At 48.7% G+C, this 18,515-nt stretch overlaps 1 protein-coding gene across 3 annotated transcripts in view; it reads left to right on the top strand.

The window, feature by feature from the left end:
- Positions 1-163: 163 nt before the first annotated feature.
- MECP2 (methyl-CpG binding protein 2) overlaps positions 164-18,515 on the top strand; it is an 80,674-nt gene continuing 62,322 nt past the window's right edge. Inside the window, exon 1 of one of the 3 annotated variants that reach the window (XM_077329703.1) lies at positions 164-379. In XM_077329703.1, the coding sequence (XP_077185818.1) occupies positions 249-379 (131 nt within the window). In that variant the 5' untranslated portion in view covers positions 164-248. Of the gene's footprint in view, positions 380-512; positions 1,239-18,515 lie in introns of those variants that run through there. The other 2 variants (XM_077329704.1, XM_077329705.1) reach the window with 2 other exon arrangements.

The following is an 18,515-nucleotide window of genomic DNA, read 5'->3' as shown; positions in this document are numbered from 1 at the left end:
TGTGGCTAAGCCCCGCCCCCTCCCTCGGTGACCGATGAACCAGCGGCCCTATCGCGAGGCGCACGGCCGCCCCCCTCCAATCAGCGGCAACGCGCGCTCGGCTCCCCCCGCCCCCTTTTCATCCTTGTAACTGACAGCGCTTCCCGCCAATTCTAACGGCCGCCGGGAGCGCGGCAGCCTCGCCCGGGCGCGAGGGGCCCGGCCAATAACTCGGGGTGGGTGTCCTGAGTGATGGCGCGCGCCGGCCAATGGCGTCCGAGGGGGGCGGGGCCAGGCGCTACGGGTTTCCTCTCCGGCTCGGTCTGCCCCCCACCCCCCCCCGCGGGTTCTTCGCTGCGAAGAAAATGGCGGCGGCGCTGAGCGGCGACGAGAAGAGATTGTGAGTGACCGGAGGGGAGAGTTGGCGCGCGGGGCGGAGCGGGCCGGGCGGGGAAGGGCCGGGCGGGCCGGACCATGGCGGGCCCCCGCGCGGGAGCCCCTGGGAGAGACCATCTTCTGAGGCGGGAGGCGCGGCGGGGCCGCGGGCGCCTTTCCCGCTCGCGGGCTTCCCCTCCCCTCCGCGCGCCCGGGAGGGCCCCGGAGTGCGTCACCAGCGAGCCCCCGCGGCCCGGCCAAGGGGAGGGGCCTCCCGCGCCCGGAGAGGGAGGGGAGGGGCGGGAGTGGGCGCGGGGGCGCCCCCAGGGGGGGGCAGGGGTCAGCGGCGGGCTGGCCTGGGGGGGCTCCCCTGCCCAGGTCGCCTCTCCCCCCGCCCCGCCTTCCCCCTTGCCCTGGGGCGCCCCTAAAGCCCAACTCCCCCCCCCTCTGGTCGCCCTTTGCCCCTGCCCACCCCCTTTCCCACCGCTCCATGCCCGGCACCCTGGTAGATCCATCTGGATTCCCCCCCTGGCTGGGGTCAGAGTGCAAACTGGGGGGTCCTAAAAGACACCCTGTCCTTTGGCCGCTGCCACGCCATGGCCTGTTTCGGGGGGGGAGGGGGGATGACCTTTGCTTGTGCCCACTGCCCCGCTCCGGCTACTTGTTTTGCCTGGATGGTGACTCCCCCCAGGGGTGGTCTTAGGCTTTCCTGGCGTTGCCCTTTTCGGAAAGGGGAGGGGGGGTTGTTTCCCCGAGATGGGTGGTCTGAGCGGAGAAGATGACGCTGGCCTGGCATACGCTGTGCCACCTCCGTGGATGTGAACTTTCTGGCTCAGTTGGGTGTCGGATTCTTTGGTGTTGTCCGAATTGCATGACCGACTACGGTAGGTTGGAAGGGGTTTCTCTGGTCTGGGGTCAGGTCAGGGGGGATAACTCTAGGCGGGCACTTCGCCTCCACTTCAAAGGGGAAGGCGCTGTAAGGTCGCCTCCGTGCTTGAGAGGTGAGGGATGGAGGGAAATGACAGGGTCTCGGTCAATTAATTAATTAATTGTTTAGACGTATTGCTCGGCACTCCCAAACTGGCACGTGGCGGGTTACAACTGTCCGTTTTAATTACTCTCAGCATTCCAGAATTGAGGATACATCTGCCCATCGAGATCCAATTTTCACATATTTATTTCCTTCCCTGTGTTGTCCCCTAGAACTAAACCCGAACAAATGGTAACCATATAAACTAAGCTTGTTATTCCTATTTGGCCCTTGAATCTGTTGAACGTCTTCATTATGCTACGTGCTATTTTATCCTCTACCTATATGTATGGTAATTTCCATTTCATAGTGTCTGAAGAAGTACGCGCGTCTCCAAAAGCTTGTACTTTGAATAAAACTCGGTTGGTCTTAAAGGCGCCACTGGACTCAAACTTCGGATCAACACTTGACTCTGTGTTTTTAGTGTTGAACTGTACACAAAACCGAGTATCTTATCTAAAGAAACAAAACTGAGGATCTTATCTGTTGGTTTTGGTTTAACGGATGTGTCCTATCTGTACCCAGGTAACTTGGGCTTAAACGTAATGCCAGATTGTGCTACTGTCTAATGGTTCACATGCATACTTATCTGAGCATTTTTCTGTTCTCCTAACCAGACTTCTGTTTGCTGGGTTCAGGTTAGGTTCCAAACACTGTCACAACAAGTTTTGCATCTCCAGATATCCATTAGCCCAGGTTCCTACTCCTTCAGATATTCCTTTGCCTGTCTTAAGCTATGTGCTTAGTCAAACTGCGGCCCTCCAGATGTCCATGGACTACAGTTCCCGTGAACCCCTGCCAGCGCCGCAGTTTAACTAACCCTGGTTCAGCCATTTCAGTGGTAATGTCATGATGCTTTTAACTCTCATAGGTGGTACTCCCAAGCTTTCGTTTCTTAGACCTTGGAAGTATTCCAGTGCGTTATCTGCCACATGCTGTAGACTTGTAATGAACTTTTAAATTGCCTTATGTTACGTTCCTAGCCGTATGGATTTTTTTGTTGTTTCCTTGTGGTGAAAGTGTTGTCTCACCTACTCTTTGATCAGTGTAGCTAGACCGTTGCAAATATATGTCCTGGAGTCTTAATTTTATTACACAGCTTTGGTTAGCTGCACGGAAAACGCACGGTAACTTGTAGCATGGTGTTTGAGTCAGATTCTTAAAGATAAACTTCAAGGCGGCATCATCAAAAGGTGAAAACACTGGGAAACTGTTGCATGCAGTAGTCCTTGATTAAGGCACCCACATTTTAGCATGTGGTCCTTTTTGATGCTGTAATTTCAGCATAGCATGGAACCCCTATCTAGGGAGTAAACTAATTTCTTGAAGTGGGTGCAATTTCCTAACTTGTTGGAATGGGCTCCCTCTGACATCTGTTCCTGTCAAGGAAACATTGTTAATTTCCTGCAGAGCGTCACTTGTCCGTAGGAGAAGAGCCTGGGTGGCCATTGTGGATTGAGACCACGAAAGACTTTGATTTGGACTGTTAATGCAAGTGCTGTCTGTCACAGGAATCTTTTCTTTTATGCAATACATAAAATAAAAACCTGTGGCATGCTCCTGAAAATGCCATTTTTATAACGTGTGTCTGGCAGAAATCAGACGGCTGCACAAGAGGCTGCACTGACAGAGCGTTTTCTCAGTGGAACAGGCTTCCTCGGGAGGTGGTGGGTTCTCCATCTTTGGAGATTTGTAAACAGAGGCTGGAGAGCTACCTGACTGACAGAGAGGCTGATTCTGTGAAGGCTCAAGGGGGTGGCAAGTGACAGTGGATGAGCGATTGGGATGTGAGTGTCCTGCACAGTGCAGGGGTTGGGCTAGATGACCCAGGAAGTCCCTTCCAACTCTAGGATTCTATGAGGAAAGATTCTATTTATCACTGTTTGCTCCCCCCCACTCCCCAAAACATCTCGGCCTCTGCCTTTCCATGCTGACTAGCATCCCTTGTCTCCCTTTCTTACTTTACTACTTTGCATTCTTGAAATACATCAGCAACATAGCACGTTTTAAATTTAAAGTCATAAGCAAGCTTTGGAGTGTGCACCGAACTCCTAAGTTTGCTGGACAGAAGGGGTAAATACGTACATCTAGCCGGATAAAGTTTTAGGGAACTTGCAAGCTTGCTCGCCACAGTTTGGTTCCTGCAATTGTTTTTAACGGACCAAGATTGTGACTTACAATTTTTGTCTGCCTGGCCTTCTGTTGTAGTCAGCATCACCCAAATTTGGAGACGTTGCAAACTGTTGCCATTTTGATTAAGATTCGGGTCGCTTTATGAAGTAACATTAGCATGATCTGCGGTCTTCATTAGGCTGTGAACAGTCAGAATCTGTCATTTCTAATTAAGAGGTTCTTGGCTTTTTTTTTTTTCTTTGATGAAGCTTCCGTCCCTCTCTGATAACCCCTTGGGTGGATCTGTTACAGCTGTTTCCTCCCCGTTTCTGAGCTATTAAGATTGTATCGGTCCCCTTTCGCTTTGCGCTGACCTCTCCTCGCTAGCTTAAAGCCGGTCAAGGGCGAAGGGCATGCTTCTTTCACTTGCTCTTGCTTTCAGCTTCGCTTCCAGCGTCCGTAAGAAATGCTTTGCTCAAGGCAATCTTGATGCAACTTCCTGTGCTACATCTGCACGATCCCTGCAGGTGCCACGAGGTGAGTGGAGGCCGTGGCTTTCTACTCCTTCCCTGATCACATTGGATCTGCCTGGAGAGTACTTGCACCCCATTGGTCAGTATAGATGCAGGGTGCTCCTTGACAGTCCCCCTCCCCTTGTGTTTAAAAAACGGAGTAAGACAGGGGTAGTCAAACTGCGGCCCTCCAGATGTCCATGGACTACAATTCCCAGGAGCCCCTGCCAGCATTTGCTGGCAGGGGCTCCTGGGAATTGTAGTCCATGGACATCTGGAGGGCCGCAGTTTGACTACCCCTGGAGTAAGAAAAAGTGTGCAAAGTTCCGCCAGGGGTCAGCGGAATTGTGGAATCCCTTCATGAGGTCTTCAAGGCAAGAGATGTTCAAAGGTGGTTTGCTGTTGCCTGCCTTTGCCCAGCAAACTTGGACTTGGCTGGTGGACTCCCTTTCAAGTACTAACCAGGCCCAACTGGGATCTGTGCTAGCCTGGACCGTCCGGGTCAGGGCAAGAGAGGAACAGGAGTGTTTTGCCATTGCCTGTCTCTGCGTAGCAACCCTGAACTTCCTTGGTGGTCTCCCACCCAAAGGCTCACCTGCTTAGCTTCTGAGAGCAGACTAGTTTGGGCCATCCCAATCAGGAACAAGGAAAAGTACCAGAGGTGATACCCAGCTGAAAGCGTAATTTAACGTATTCACACTGGTCCAGTGTTTAATTCCGTACCCGTTTTCGACTCCTTGGGTAGACACGCTGTTGTAGTCTAAAGCAGGGGTAGTCAACCTGTGTTCCTCCAGATGTTCATGGACTACAATTCCCATGAGCCCCTGCCAGCGTTTGCTGGCAGGGGCTAATGGGAATTGTAGTCCACGAACATCTGGAGGACCACAGGTTGATTACCCCCGGCTTAACGTATTCACACTCGTCCAAGCACTCCTAGCTTAATTCCATACACGTTTTCGACTCCTTGGGTGGACACGCTGTTGTAGTATAAAGGGCCTCCTATAGCTCTGAAAAGTTGGTGATGCTGAGTTATTAAATTACTTCCATTTCCGCTGCCTGGATGGACCCTATGACACGTGACTGTATTTCTTAATTAGTACTGTATCCCTGAATGAATCTACCAAGAACCCATACCTGTGGGGCGCTGGGATTTTGCCTGAATCACGCAGGTGATAGTAATTGTGCAGAACTGAATCATGCTGTCTCAATGAAAAGCAAGGAGCCAGTAATGTTGGCCCAGACTTATGCTCACAGCCCCCAATCAAACAAATGCTGTGTTTATAGCTGTGGGTCCGGATTCTTGAGGCTATCTGGATGTGACTTCATCCCACCAATAATTCATGCGTTGCTTGCGTAGCAACTACAGAGGTGCCTATAACAAAAAAACAGCCAGCTCCATGAACGTGTTAGCTGCGCTTGAGGCCTTTAGCCCTTCTACCACCCTCATGGCCTGTTCTTTGCTAAGACAAACGTCAGGTTCCTGTCTCTTGTGGCTGAGCGACATCGTACCAAGAGCCGCTCCTACCTGCTCACTGCAGCGGATTCTTTCAGGCGCAAAGGATCCGTTAGTTTGTGGGGCTAAAATACGTGTGGCTTTGGGAGAACATACAAACTTGGATTTGGAATCCAGAGTCTGAAGTGCCCCTGCTCGGTGTAAGTATCGCGTTGGCCCAAACAAGTTTTAAGTATCTGTAGATGCTACAAAAACATTACACGTTCCGAGTTAGCATTAAATTGCGTTCTAGCAAAGTACATTTTGCTCTTGGGCATATCTAGAGTATAATTCCTCTGACAGGAGCCACCGTGTGTCGTTGAGGAATTAAACTGAATTAGTATTCAGTGTTGGATCCTGTAGGGTGCGTCACATGTTTGAGTGTAGATAATGAGCCTCTTGTGGCGCAGAGTGGTAAGGCAGCAGACATGCAGCCTGAAAGCTCTGCCCATGAGGCTGGGAGTTCAATCCCAGCAGCCGGCTCAAGGCTGTCTCAGCCTTCCATCCTTCCGAGGTCGGTAAAATGAGTACCCAGCTTGCTGGGGGGTAAACGGTAATGACTGGGGAAGGCACTGGCAACCCACCCCGTATTGAGTCTGCCATGAAAACGCTAGAGGGCGTCACCCCAAGGGTGCTTGCACAGGGGATACCTTTACCTTTAATATTTGAATTCACTAAATAGTTAATAAGGTGGTCATCACGGTGATCTCTTTATTCCTCTTGAAAGTTGTCTGCTGTGCGGGGAGGGGGAAGGAATGGTTCCTGCCAATGTGGCTTGAGCCAGAACACTGTCACAACGCAGTTTACTAATTTGCCGCAATTTACTTTTGCCTTGTACCTGTACGCTTATGATCCTTGTTCCATTTAGTCTGAGGAAGAGTGCGTGCACCCGAAAGCCCACGCCTTGAGTCAATCTTTGTCGGTGTTACAGGTGCTACTGGGCTTAATTTTAGTTGCGCTGCTTCCGCCCCACACGGAGACCCACTTGAAACTGCCATTCTTAGGATTGGCTTGTACGTGACTCTCACAACCGTAGATCCTGACCAGAGTATCGTCTTCTCTGGCAACTGCGCCTTTCAGCTCGGTGGGAGAGTTGGCGGCTGTGCCGTTCCTTTATTGCAAACAAACACACCTTTACATTTCTTTCCTGTACATGTTGCCGGGGGAGTTGCATCAAGAATCCAGAACCCTCCCAGCCAGGAAAGCAGGCAGAACGTGGCTTCTAGCATACCTTTAATCATTTCGGTCTGGGATAGTCTCTAATAAAAAAAATTAGGGGCCTGCCTTTGAGTTTCGGTGTCTGAGCTGCAGGTCGATCTCTCTTTCAGTTTCTACTGCTCCAGGCTCCCATCAGCCTCTTGTGGCAGCCTAATCGGCATTTCCGCATGACCTCGCGATCGCCATCCCCTCGTCACAGAGCTCTTGTGTGTAACAAAATGGAACACGGAAGTATAAATCTAGACTGTGCTTTGTAGTAGTCAGGTTTGTTGTGAACTTGGTGACGGCAGAAAGCGCTGTCAGGTTACAGAGGACTTACGTCAACCTCTAAGGCAGGGGTGGCCAAACTGGGGCTCTCCAGATGTCCATGGACTACAATTCCCATGAGCCCCTGCCAGCAGGGTCTCATGGGAATTGTAGTCCATGGACATCTGGAGAGCCCCAGTTCGGCCACCCCTGCCTAGGGTTTTCAAGGCAAGAGACAGACAGTGTTTGCCATTGCCTGCCTCTGTGCAGCAACCCTGGGCTCCCTTGATGGCCTCCCATCCAGCAACTAACCAGGGCTGACCCTGCTGATGAGATAAAGCTATCCTGGAACATCAGATCGGGGTGTCTGTCTCTGTGCCATTATCTGCCTCTGTGTAGAAACACTTAATATCCCTCTCCCTCTCCCCCTTTTCCTTGGAGATCCTTGCGGAGTTCCAGATTAGGGCGGGCGTGAGCATTCTGGCTACTTCTTTGGCAAGCCACTTTTTTTCTGTGTCCTGTTTCCTCCTCCTGCTGCATGGAGGCTTAACAAATATTTTATCAAGTAGTTTGCAGAGAGAATCTGTATAAAGGCTTGAATGTTAAAAAAATGTACCTGTTTATTATTAAAAGATCTTGGCAATTTAAGGTATTTGATATTATGGAAATGCATAATGGCTCAGATAAGAGATCGCAACTTTTATCTGTACTGCATCTAGTCTAGAAGAAGAAGAGTTGGTTTTTATATGCCACTTTTCTCTACCCAAAGGAGTCTCAAAACGGCTTACAGTCACCTTCCCTTCCTCTTCCCACAACAGTCACCCTGTGTGGGAGGGGAGGCTGAGAGCCGTGAGATTACTGAAGAAGAAGAAGAGTTGGTTCTTATATGCTGCTTTTCTCTACCCGAAGGAGGCTCAAAGCGGCTTCCATTCGCCTTCCCTTTCCTCTCCCCACAACAGACACCCTGTGAGGTGGGTGAGGCTGAGAGAGCCCTAATATTACTGAAGAAGAAGAAGAGTTGTTCTTATATGCCGCTTTTCCCTACCCAAAGGAGTCTCAAAGTGGCTTCCATTCGCCTTCCCTTTCCTCTACCCACAACAGAAACCCTGTGAGGGAGGGGAGGCTGAGAGAGCCCTGATATTACTGAAGAAGAAGAAGAGTAGGTTCTTATATACTGCTTTTCCCTACCAGAAGGAGTTTCAAAGTGGCTTACAGTCGGCTTCCCTTTCCTCTCCCCACAACAGACACCCTGTGAGGGAGGTGAGGCTGAGAGAGCCCTGATATTCTTGCTCAGCCAGAACAGCCCAAGGTCACCCAGCTGGCTGCATGTGGGGGAGCGTGGAATCATACCCGGCTCACCAGATTAGAAGTCCTCACTAATAACCACTACACCAACCTGGGTCTATCTTAACCATAGCCCTGGCTCATTGACTTAATCCTGGTTAAGATCCCAGTCAAATCAGTCCCATTTGCCCATCTAAACCATGCCTCTGGCTGATGGGAATAAAAAGAGGCTAGTGTTCATTGTGTGAACAGAGAAAATACAGATCACCCTTCATCCCCCTTAGCTCGTTCCGCACAGGCAGAACATATCTGTGGTTAGCACCAGCCATGGTATGCAAACTTGCTTCAGCCCAGGCATTTGCTTCCTGGGTCATAAACCCGGCTTTGTCACTGTTTTAGGTATTCAGCAGCCCACTTAAGCGGACCACTATTCTATAGGGCCATTGTGTCGGAACTGCCATCAGCACGTCAGTCTAAAGAGACAAGACATGGAAACGGTGGCCGTACTTCGGGAGACTTGCATAAAACTTTCCAACACAGAAATGCTGTATTTTCCTCATTAGATTCCCAGCTCTTCAAACGGGTAGTCTCATAACATGCCGAAGCTGCCCTGTGACAGTAAGAATGTGTAGAGCAGGGGTAGTCAAACTGCAGCCCTCCAGATGTCCATGGACTACAATTCCCATGGGAATTGTAGTCCATGGACATCTGGAGGGCCGCGGTTTGACTACCCCTGGTGTAGAGGGATGAGTTTTTCCCCTTCATCCTGCACAGTTATGCATGACAGAGAGGAAATCCATTAATTTTTTTCAGTAAGTCTTGCAAAATGGCCACACGTGTTCCTCGGCTATACAGTGTCATAGCAACACGTTTTGCAAAAAGTTTAGTGTTGGTCGCCCCCAATTACAATTCTCATTCATAGGCCAAAAAAAACAGAGGAGGTTTCAGACCCTTATAAATTTTCCGGGTATTTGGGTTTGGACACAATGCAGCATAGGTGTTACTGTAGCCCCTTTCCTGCCCCACGTTTCCCCTGCAATCTTGTCTGAGCACGAGACCCCCTAGGAACACCGTGGGGGCCAAAGTACGTGTGTGGGGCTACAGTGAAGAGAGGGATTGGCAAAAATCGTCCTCCTTTTCTGGGAGTGGAAACAATTAGCGCAAATGGAAAGTAAGTAGTGCAGACTGAAAAGCAAGATAGAATCTAAGCCTTGGACATTCTTGCTGTGTGTTTACAGTGTTGGGAGAAATGCAAAATTGAAGAGCTTTCTGTGTTTATTGCTTCTGTCACCCATCTTTTTGATCTTGTCAGATCTCAGAACCTAAGGACAGTTGGCCCTGATTAGTACTTGAATGGGAGACCACCCAAATAGTGGCGCCCTCGCTCAGGAATAAGGCATCCGCTTTGCGTGCAGAGTCTCCCAATTCTCCGATTAAAAGGATCAGGTAGGAGTCATAAGCCTTGACACGTTACCTTTAGATCTAAGAGTTGGCCCCCAAATCCAGGAGTCACACCTGTTCTTGCACCTCTGTTTTGGTCCAAGTTTGGTGCTGCTCATTTTCAGGCCTTCCATCCACCCCGAGAAATGACGTAGTGGTGAAGGGATCAAATAGGAAGGGATACCCAGCCCTTCCCTCCAGTCACTCTGTTGGAGCGCCCAGTTAGGCTCCTTCCTTTTGCTCTTTATCTATTTTCTAAATGCAGGATTTAATAAGATTTGCCAGTAAAAAGCTCTGGAGTGTAATTTTGTGTTGAGCTTCGTTTGTTCCCAAGTGACATGCATGACTTGATAAACTTAAAAAAAGAAGAAGAGAAGGTTTCTAAGTTTCGTGTTCTTTGCTTTCTGGCAGTGTCTCAACATTTTTAAATTCTGCAGATCACAAGCTTGTCCCTGTTTTTAAGAGGTTTAAAGAAAGCTTCCATTTATGAGGTAGGTTACTATTATCATTTCAGCATTAAGTGTACATGATGCTTTGTACTGTAAAATCAGTAACACCCCCCCCCAAAAAAAAAACCTAAAGAAATAATCAACCCCACCCTTACTGGACAGGTCTCTGAATCAAGATGCTTACAATCTAAAGGTAGGAATGGACAGAGAGAGGTGTTGAATGAAAGCTGGAATTAATATCATAGAATCATAGAGTTGGAAGGGGCCATACAGGCCATCTAGTCCAACCCCCTGCTTAACGCAGGACCAGCCCAAAGCATCCTAAAGCATCCAAGAAAAGTGTGTATCCAACCTTTGCTTGAAGACTGCCAGTGGGGGGGAGCTCACCAGTTCCTTAGGCAGCCTATTCCACTGCTGAACTACTCTGACTGTGAAATTTATTTTTCCTGATATCTAGCCTATATCATTGTACTTGTAGTTTAAACCATCAAGGTATGGATAGTGGAGTTAAATAGGTAGGCATGATTCTAATTTAGCAGCCCAAAGAGATTACTTCAAGTATATTAATTTAGGACTGCTGCTGAGGAATCCAAGCCTCTACATCTTTATTGAGATGTCTTGTGGGCCGCATAATCTGTTAATTCATGAATCCTGTGGTTTTGCTGTCTTAAGAGCCCAGAAAAGGAATCAGATAATGCAAAAGAGGGTTTTGCCTTTATCTGCCCCTTTTTCTGACTACACACCTGTCTACAGATGCCCCCCTTCTGAACCTCAGCCAGGACATGGCAAACTCTCACAGGTGGCCATCTCCACTTGCTTCCACCACTTTTCCACCACATCTTCCACCACTTTTGAAATGGCGTGGGAGTCCAGTAGCACTTTCAGGACTAAGAAAGTTTGTTTCTGCGTGTACATTTGAGAGCTTGCTTCTTAAGATACACAGAAGTGTACATCCATAAGATCTGGCTAAATCTCAAGTGAAAGATGCACTGTTAGATTTTTGAGTGAGTATAGATTCTCCCCACCTTTTCGAGGTGCCCGTAATTACACCCAGATGGGGAATGTTGGAAAGCCTAGGGAGTAGCATTTTTGCTCTAGGTCCCACACAGTACTTTTAGGTCACTAAGGTGGCCTGGTGGCAGGATTTGTCAAGCCTTCAGGTAAGAGGTGATGTAAAAAGCCTCTACGAGACCCTGGGAAATGCCTACACTTCACAGTAAATATTAAACTGGATAGACCAGTAGTCTGACAGGCAGCTTCATATGTTCATGAGGTATGTCAGCCTTTTGCTCTTCTCCTAATCCCCCCCCCCTTTAACTAGTCATAAGCATTAGAAATTATTGTACTCTGGCTACATTCAGTACCTTGATTGCATCCTTTTCAGTTGCTTGTGCCCCTTTCATCCCTGAGATGAAGCCGATAAATTGGAGAACCTCCTGGGTACCACTGGGTTGAGTCATGCTTCGTTTGTCACTTAGAGAGCCAGCTTGCTGTAGTGGTTAGGAGTGCGGACGTCTAATCTGGTGAGCCGGATTTGGTTCCGTGCTCCCCCACATGCAACCAGCTGGGTGACTTTGGGCCAGTCACAGTCCTAGATAGTGCTGTCCTCACAGTTTCTCTCAGGGCTCTCTCAGCTTCCCCGCCCTCCCAGGGAGTCTGTTGTCGGGAGAGGAAAGAGAAGGCGATTGGAAGCTGCTTTGAGACTGCTTCAGGTAGAGAAAAGCATATAAGAACCAACTCTTCTTCTTCTAGTTTGCAGTGGCCAAAACTACTTGCAAAAAGGAAGGGATGGGCCCAGTTTACCAATTAAAAATTGTAAGAATATTCATAGCATCTACAAGTGATAACCGTCTGTGACCAGGAAAGCTGTTAATATCTTCCAATGAAAACAGAGCAGAGATGAAACTTGGCGGATCACTCTGGGCCTACTTTGAATTCCACTGATCTGAAAACATGGAGAAGAAGGCATTCTGTAAGGCCGGGGTAGTCAACCTGTGGTCCTCCAGATGTCCATGGACTACAATTCCCATGCAGCGTTTGCTGCAAGGGGCTCATGGGAATTGTAGTGCATGAACATCTGGAGGACCACAGGTTGACTACCCCTGCGGTAAAGTACTTGATGCTGAGGCAATATAATCACCAGCTGTATTATCTTAGGTTTATTCACTTGCCCATTTTCCAGTGTCCTATAGAGCATAATTTGTTCACTTGTTTGATTTATATACCGCCCCTCGCTGCGATGTTTCCGGCTGGGGGTACATGGAATGGCAAAACTAGTAAATTTAATACATGCATAACAATATGAACAGAGGGTGTAATAAACAAAAACAGGCAAACGGCACTCAGGACTTTGAACGCAGAGTAATAGACTGCTGGCAGGGGCTTATGGGAATTGTAGTCCATGAAAATCTGGAGGACTACAGGTTGACTACCCCTGCCATAGATAGTTGAAACCAACATTCCCCACAACAATCTCCCGGTAAACATTCCCCCTCAATCAAGATGGTGGCATAAACTCCACACATCTCCCTTGTTTAACCTAGCTGTTCCAATCTCAGAGCCACTCCCACAGCACTGGTTGACATACAAGGAATATCCCATTCCCGATAGATTTGCGTCAGTTCAGTAATTATTTCTGTAATAACCTCCGATTATATCTGCTTATCTCACAGTAGATTTTATCACTTGTACTTTATCTAAGAGTGTTTTGTAGTGGCTTTATCACGGAGCTTGCTTTAAACCGGCTTTTCCTTGTAGCATCTCACTGCTGCCCTCCTCCACCACCACGCTGTTCATATCAAAGCATCAACCTTATCAGTGTGCAGTTCAGAGAATCTCAGCACTCACAAAAACTTGTGCTGGAATTTTGCTAGTCTTTAAGGCGCCGCCAGGCTCCTGCTCTATTTGAACCTTCAATGACGCCCAGGAATTAATTGGAAGAAGTCAGTGCATTCATTTGTGCCTCCCCGTTGCTAAAAAAGTGGAGGCAAAATCACGTGTATGCTGAACTCTCCGAACTGTCTTCCAGGGCAGCTCTCTGCAGTGCCCATTGCAGTAGCCTCATTGGGAGGCCCCTGAGTCTCATAATGACAGATATTCAATAAAAAGATGGGAATAATGAGGTGCAAGAGGCCTCTGGCACTGTGCCCGAGGCACATGCATGTGCCGTTCAGCTGGGGATTTTGAATTATTGAGCCTTCCAGGGATCTGCTCTGAATATGCTCGTTACATTTGTTTGCCTGCTGCTTCATCTGCTTGTTTAGGCTACTCTGTTCTTAATGCCTTTCGGAGAGGGATGAGCTCCAACGCTTAAGCAGCCTCAGTACAAACTCAAGCAGCCTGAATGGCAAGGGACGGGTTTTCTTTGGGCAGCGAGATGACGCTTCTGCTTCTGTCGTTTAGAGCCTCTCAGCCTTAACGGCATAACTTGTGGTAAGGCTGGCTGCCAGTTTGGTGTCGTGGTTAGGAGTGCGGATTTCTAATCTGGCATGTTGGGTTCGATTCTGCACTCCCCCACATGCAACCAACTGGGTGATCTTGGGCTCACCATGTGAACATGGATATCAGGGCTCTCTCAGCCTCACCCACCTCACAGGGTGTCTGTGGTGGGGAGAGGAATGGGAAGGCGACTGTAAGCCGCTTTGAGACTCCTTTGGGTAGAGAAAAGCGGCATCTAAGAACCAACTCTTCTTCTGAGAGCCAGTTTGGTGTCGTGGTTAGGAGTGCGGATTTCTAATCTGGCATGCCAGGTTCGATTCTGCGCTCCCTCACATGCAACCAGCTGGGTGACCTTGGGCGCTCCACGGCACTGAAAACTGTTCTGACCGGGCAGTGATATCAGGGCTCTTTCAGCATCACCTACTTTGCAGAGTGTCTCTTGTGGGGAGAGGAAAGGGAAGGCGACTGTAAGCCACTTTGAGATTCTTCTTCTTCTTCAGTAATCTCAGGGCTCTCTCAGCCTCCCCTCCCTCACAGGGTGTCTGTTGTGGGGAGAGGAAAGGGAAGGCAATTGGAAGCCACTTTGAGACTCCTTCGGGTAGAGAAAAGTGGCATATAAGAACCAACTCATCTTCTTGTTTTGTGGTAGGGGTTGGCCATTCCCTCTGTAAAATATCTATTCCCCCCTCCTTTGAAACACAAACCCAGTCGCCTCTGGACTCCCACCTCATTTAAAAAAGACAGCTCTTTCTTGTAGCTATCAATTTGTAACAGGATGGTTTATGAGCTGATTGAAGAGAAGGTCATTTAAATGTTACGACTTGTCCCGGAGGAGGTGGTGGTTCTAATTTCATACATTCCTACCGGGTGGTTTTGACACCCACCTCTGCACGTGTGATGCATTTCCCTTGGGCTCGTGTCTAACGGTTAGCCCGACAGTGGCACATTAACATTTAGGAGCTTACCGCTCTGAATCTCGAGACTTCGAGGTTGCAGCCGAAAAAATGGCGCTCTGACTTCAATGTAATCCATAAAATGCCTTTGTATTAGGACCAGCCCAGTGACACGTAACAGTATACTCAGCACTTCCTTAGGGTTTTGCTGTTCTTTCCAAAAGCAGTTTTTCAAGCCCTAGTAAAAATGTGACTTAAAACTTTATTCTCTTCTGGTTCAGCCTCCCTTGGAGTCCTGTGTTCAGTTTTGGGCCCCACAGTTGAAGAGGGATGGAGACAGACTGGAGCGTGTCCAGAGGAGGGCAACAAAGATGGTGAGGGGTTTGGAGACCAAGACATATGAAGAAAGGCTGGGGAAGCTCGGTCTGTTTAGCCTGGAGAGGAGGCAACTGAGAGGGGATCTGATCACCATCTTTAAAAGGGTGCCATGTAGATGATGGAGCAGAGTTGTTCTCTCTTGCCCCAGAGGGACGGACCAGAACCAATGGGATGAAATTAATTCAAAAGAAATTCTGTCTTAACATCCGGAAGAAGTTCCTGACAGTTAGAGCAGTTCCTCAGTGGAACAGACTTCCTCGGGAGGTGGTGGGTTCTCCTTTGGAGATTTCTAAACAGAGGCTGGAGAGCCATCTGATGGAGAGGCTGGTTCTGTGGAGGTTCAAGGGGGTGGCAGGGTACACTGTCAGCGATATGGCAGGCTTCAGCCGTCCTCCCCTTGCATGGAAACGGTCACCATTGCCCACCCCTCCGCAAGCAGCATGATGCACATCCCATCTGTTTTTCCTTTAAAGGGAAAAACAGCAACTCGGGGACTCTGTTTTGATTGCTGAAAATCTGTGCCCTGGCCGAAGAGTTGAAACCTCTGCTCTCCCTTCCTGTCTGGCCCAGATCTGAAGTGGGCCCATATGGCTGTGTTAGTGAACTTTGAAAGACGAACGGGGATCTGTGGTGTGCATCTTGCCCAGCTGGACTCCAAGGAAGCAGCCTTAAAGGGGCAGTTCACTTTGGAACACTGACCCGTACCCAAAAGGGGGTGATGCTGGGCTCCCAGTGTTTTGCACAGTTATGTAGTTAAAGTGAAAATCCTGCAGTGGCCCTCTTGTAGTTTAATAGTTCAGGAGTCTGTCTTAGAAATATTTGCTGCTGCTGCTTTAACTCCTGGAGAGGCAGGACGTGGGCCCTTTGAATGAGAACTGCCGTTTTTTCCTGTTAAGGCGGGAGAAAATCCTGCAGGGGGTGGGGAGGGGGATAGGAGTTGCTCTTAAGGCCTGCTGTAAAAGTTGTGTGCTGCGTGAGCATGCTGGATAAAGCCAGGCTTTCTCTTGACTTTGGCCGCACTGAGCAGATTGTATTTTCTGCCGGCTGACTAGATCCTTAACAATTTCTCCTCTGTACTGCGAGCCAAGCTTCCAGCCTCGGTATCTGCTTGTTTGTTTGGGAGGATTATGCCGGCTGGTTCTGGTTAGTTCTCAGCTTCTTATTGCTGCCAGTCCTCTTTATTGCTTAAGTTCACCCCCCCCCCTTCCCTGGGTCCACATTAGCATCCTAAGAGAGTCCGGGCTCTGACTCTTTGACAGGCCCATCAATGTTAATTAATCCATCTGAATAGGGACTTGCTGAGGAGTGGCCAGAATATTTTAAAGAAGGTCACTCCGAGCTTGTGGGGGAAACGGTTTTTGAATGCCCCATTCATGTGGAAAGCAGGACGGAGGGTGTAGTGGGGGGGTCTGCCTTAACACCAAAAGACTCATATGTGTGATGGGAGCACCGCGGTGAGCCAGTGTCGTGGTGAGCACCGCGGTGAGCATGCGCCGCTGACACCCCTACTGTAGGGGTCGCGGCATTAGGGCGGTTGAGAACCGCTGCTTTAGGCTGATCCTGCATTGAGCAGGGGGTTGGACTAGAGCAGGGGTAGTCAAACTGCGGCCCTCCAGATGTCCATGGACTACAATTTCCATGAGCCCCTGCCAGCATTCGCTGGCAGGGGCTCATGGGAATTGTAGTCCATGGACATCTGGAGGGCTGCAGTTTGACTACCCCTGGACTAGAAGTTCTGCATGGCCCCTTCCCACTCTGGGTTTCTACTTCTCTCTTGAGACCTTTCATCCTCTGCCTACTTCTTTAGTGCAGGAAGGTAAGGTCAAGAAGAGTTAACCACCCCCTTGCTGCACAGGGCAGAGATGAGAATTAGGAAATAAGGTTGCCGGGACAAACAGGTTGGGAGGCGCGAGAGTAACGTCAAGGTTTGCCTTTTCGTGATACTTTTGAAGAAGGTCGATTTCCCTCTACCCTTGACTCCGACTTGGAGATCCTTCGGCAGTGCTGACCCTGGAGCTCGAAAGGCACTTCAGGGCCTTGCCCTGCAGCTTGCCCTCTCTTTGAAGCAGATTGGTTTTAGCGTTTGAACTGCAAGGGGGTCGCCGTGCCTTTGCGAGAAGCGTACAACGTGAAGATCCGGCCTGCGTGTCCGCTACATCCCTCTAAGGGCCACCTAATTCATCCCCCGAGGGCTCTAATGCATGCCGTGCACTCTCAATACGCTGTGTCACGTTGGACAAAAACGGAAACTAAGCAAGGAAAGGACCGGCAGCCGTTTTCCTCCTTGCTCCAGAGTCGTTTCTGTGATTCAGCTGATGTTCCCTTCTCTCTGCATAAAATTAACCCGCCTTTTGTGCGTCCTAGTCCGACTTTGGGAGCTGGGTGGGAGGGAAAGCAACGAGGGAAAAGCTTGTGTTAAGGAGCACAACTTTAACTTTAACTCCGAACGCAGCTGGAGTTGGCTGGATCATGACCCTGATCATTTGGGAATGTAGATGCAGCTCTAACAAGACTTGTCGAACTGGCAAAAGGCAATGAGGTGGCCAGAGTGTATTGTTGGGGTGATGCGAATGTATTAAATGCAGCACAATTGTTTGTTGGGCCTTAGCTGTCCCGTTCTGGCAGTGAGGGGGACTTTTAGATTTTAGTTATTTCCCGTAGTGGAACAGATGTTGAATTCCTATTGCCTCTAGCAATGGCACATCTCCCCATCCAAGTGGTTTGGAATGGGGTGGGGGAGTGGAATGGAGGGAGTTTTGTGGATACAGTTAGATTGACATTTCTGTAGACCAGCCATGTAAACAGTTATTAACATCGTATCACCATTGTTGCTATCGAGTTATTGTTGTGAGGGTTTTAATGGGGAATTTTAATGTTTTAGTGTATTGATTTGTATATGAGATATTGCAAACCGCCGCAAGCCGGTTCTCTGAGAGCTGCGGTTATACAAATCTAAATAATAATAATAATAATAATAATAATAATAATAATAATAATAATAGGCCTGCGTGGTATAGTGGTTAAGAGTTGCAGCCTCTAATCTGGAGAACGGAGTTTGATTCCGCACTCCTCCACTTACAGCCAGCTGGGTGACCTTGTTTCCAGTTCTCTCTGAGCTCTCTCAGCCCCACTCACCTCACAGGGCTTCTGTTGTGGGGAGGGGAAGGGAAGGGGATTGTAAGACGCTTTGGGACTCTTCCAGGCAGTGGGAAATGGGGCTTTAAAAAAAACTCTTGTTTCGAATTGCAAAGTTTTTGTTAAAAAATGGAACTTGTTCTGTAGATTGTGTTGGTTTTGTTAAAAATGACTAATTGTAGATAATTCACGTTTTAGTATGGTCTTTATATGTTGATTTTTCCTATACGTCTCCCAGCTTGCTGATTTATTTTTGATACACTGGCATGTTTGATTGGGGTCGGAATTGTGACAGCAAAGTTAACCTATGTTTCAGACCTGCTAAGTGTGGAAATTTCTAGTGTTTAAGATGTATTTTACAAAGCTTTGCAAATGTTGAAGATGTACTTTTAATGCCTGCCTGGCTAGTTATTTTTTAAGAATCCACTTTGTGTTTCGAGTGGGGACAGTACTGACTGCTCCTGCTCCTTTCCCTAAAATAAAAATGTGGAGAATATGTAATGTATACCGATTTACGTTGACCTCTCATGGCAT

This window comes from Paroedura picta, chromosome 3 (assembly GCF_049243985.1).
Source record: "Paroedura picta isolate Pp20150507F chromosome 3, Ppicta_v3.0, whole genome shotgun sequence".
NCBI lineage: Eukaryota > Metazoa > Chordata > Lepidosauria > Squamata > Gekkonidae > Paroedura > Paroedura picta.
Note: the sequence above shows the minus strand (reverse complement) of the source record. Positions and strands in the feature narration are given on the sequence as shown.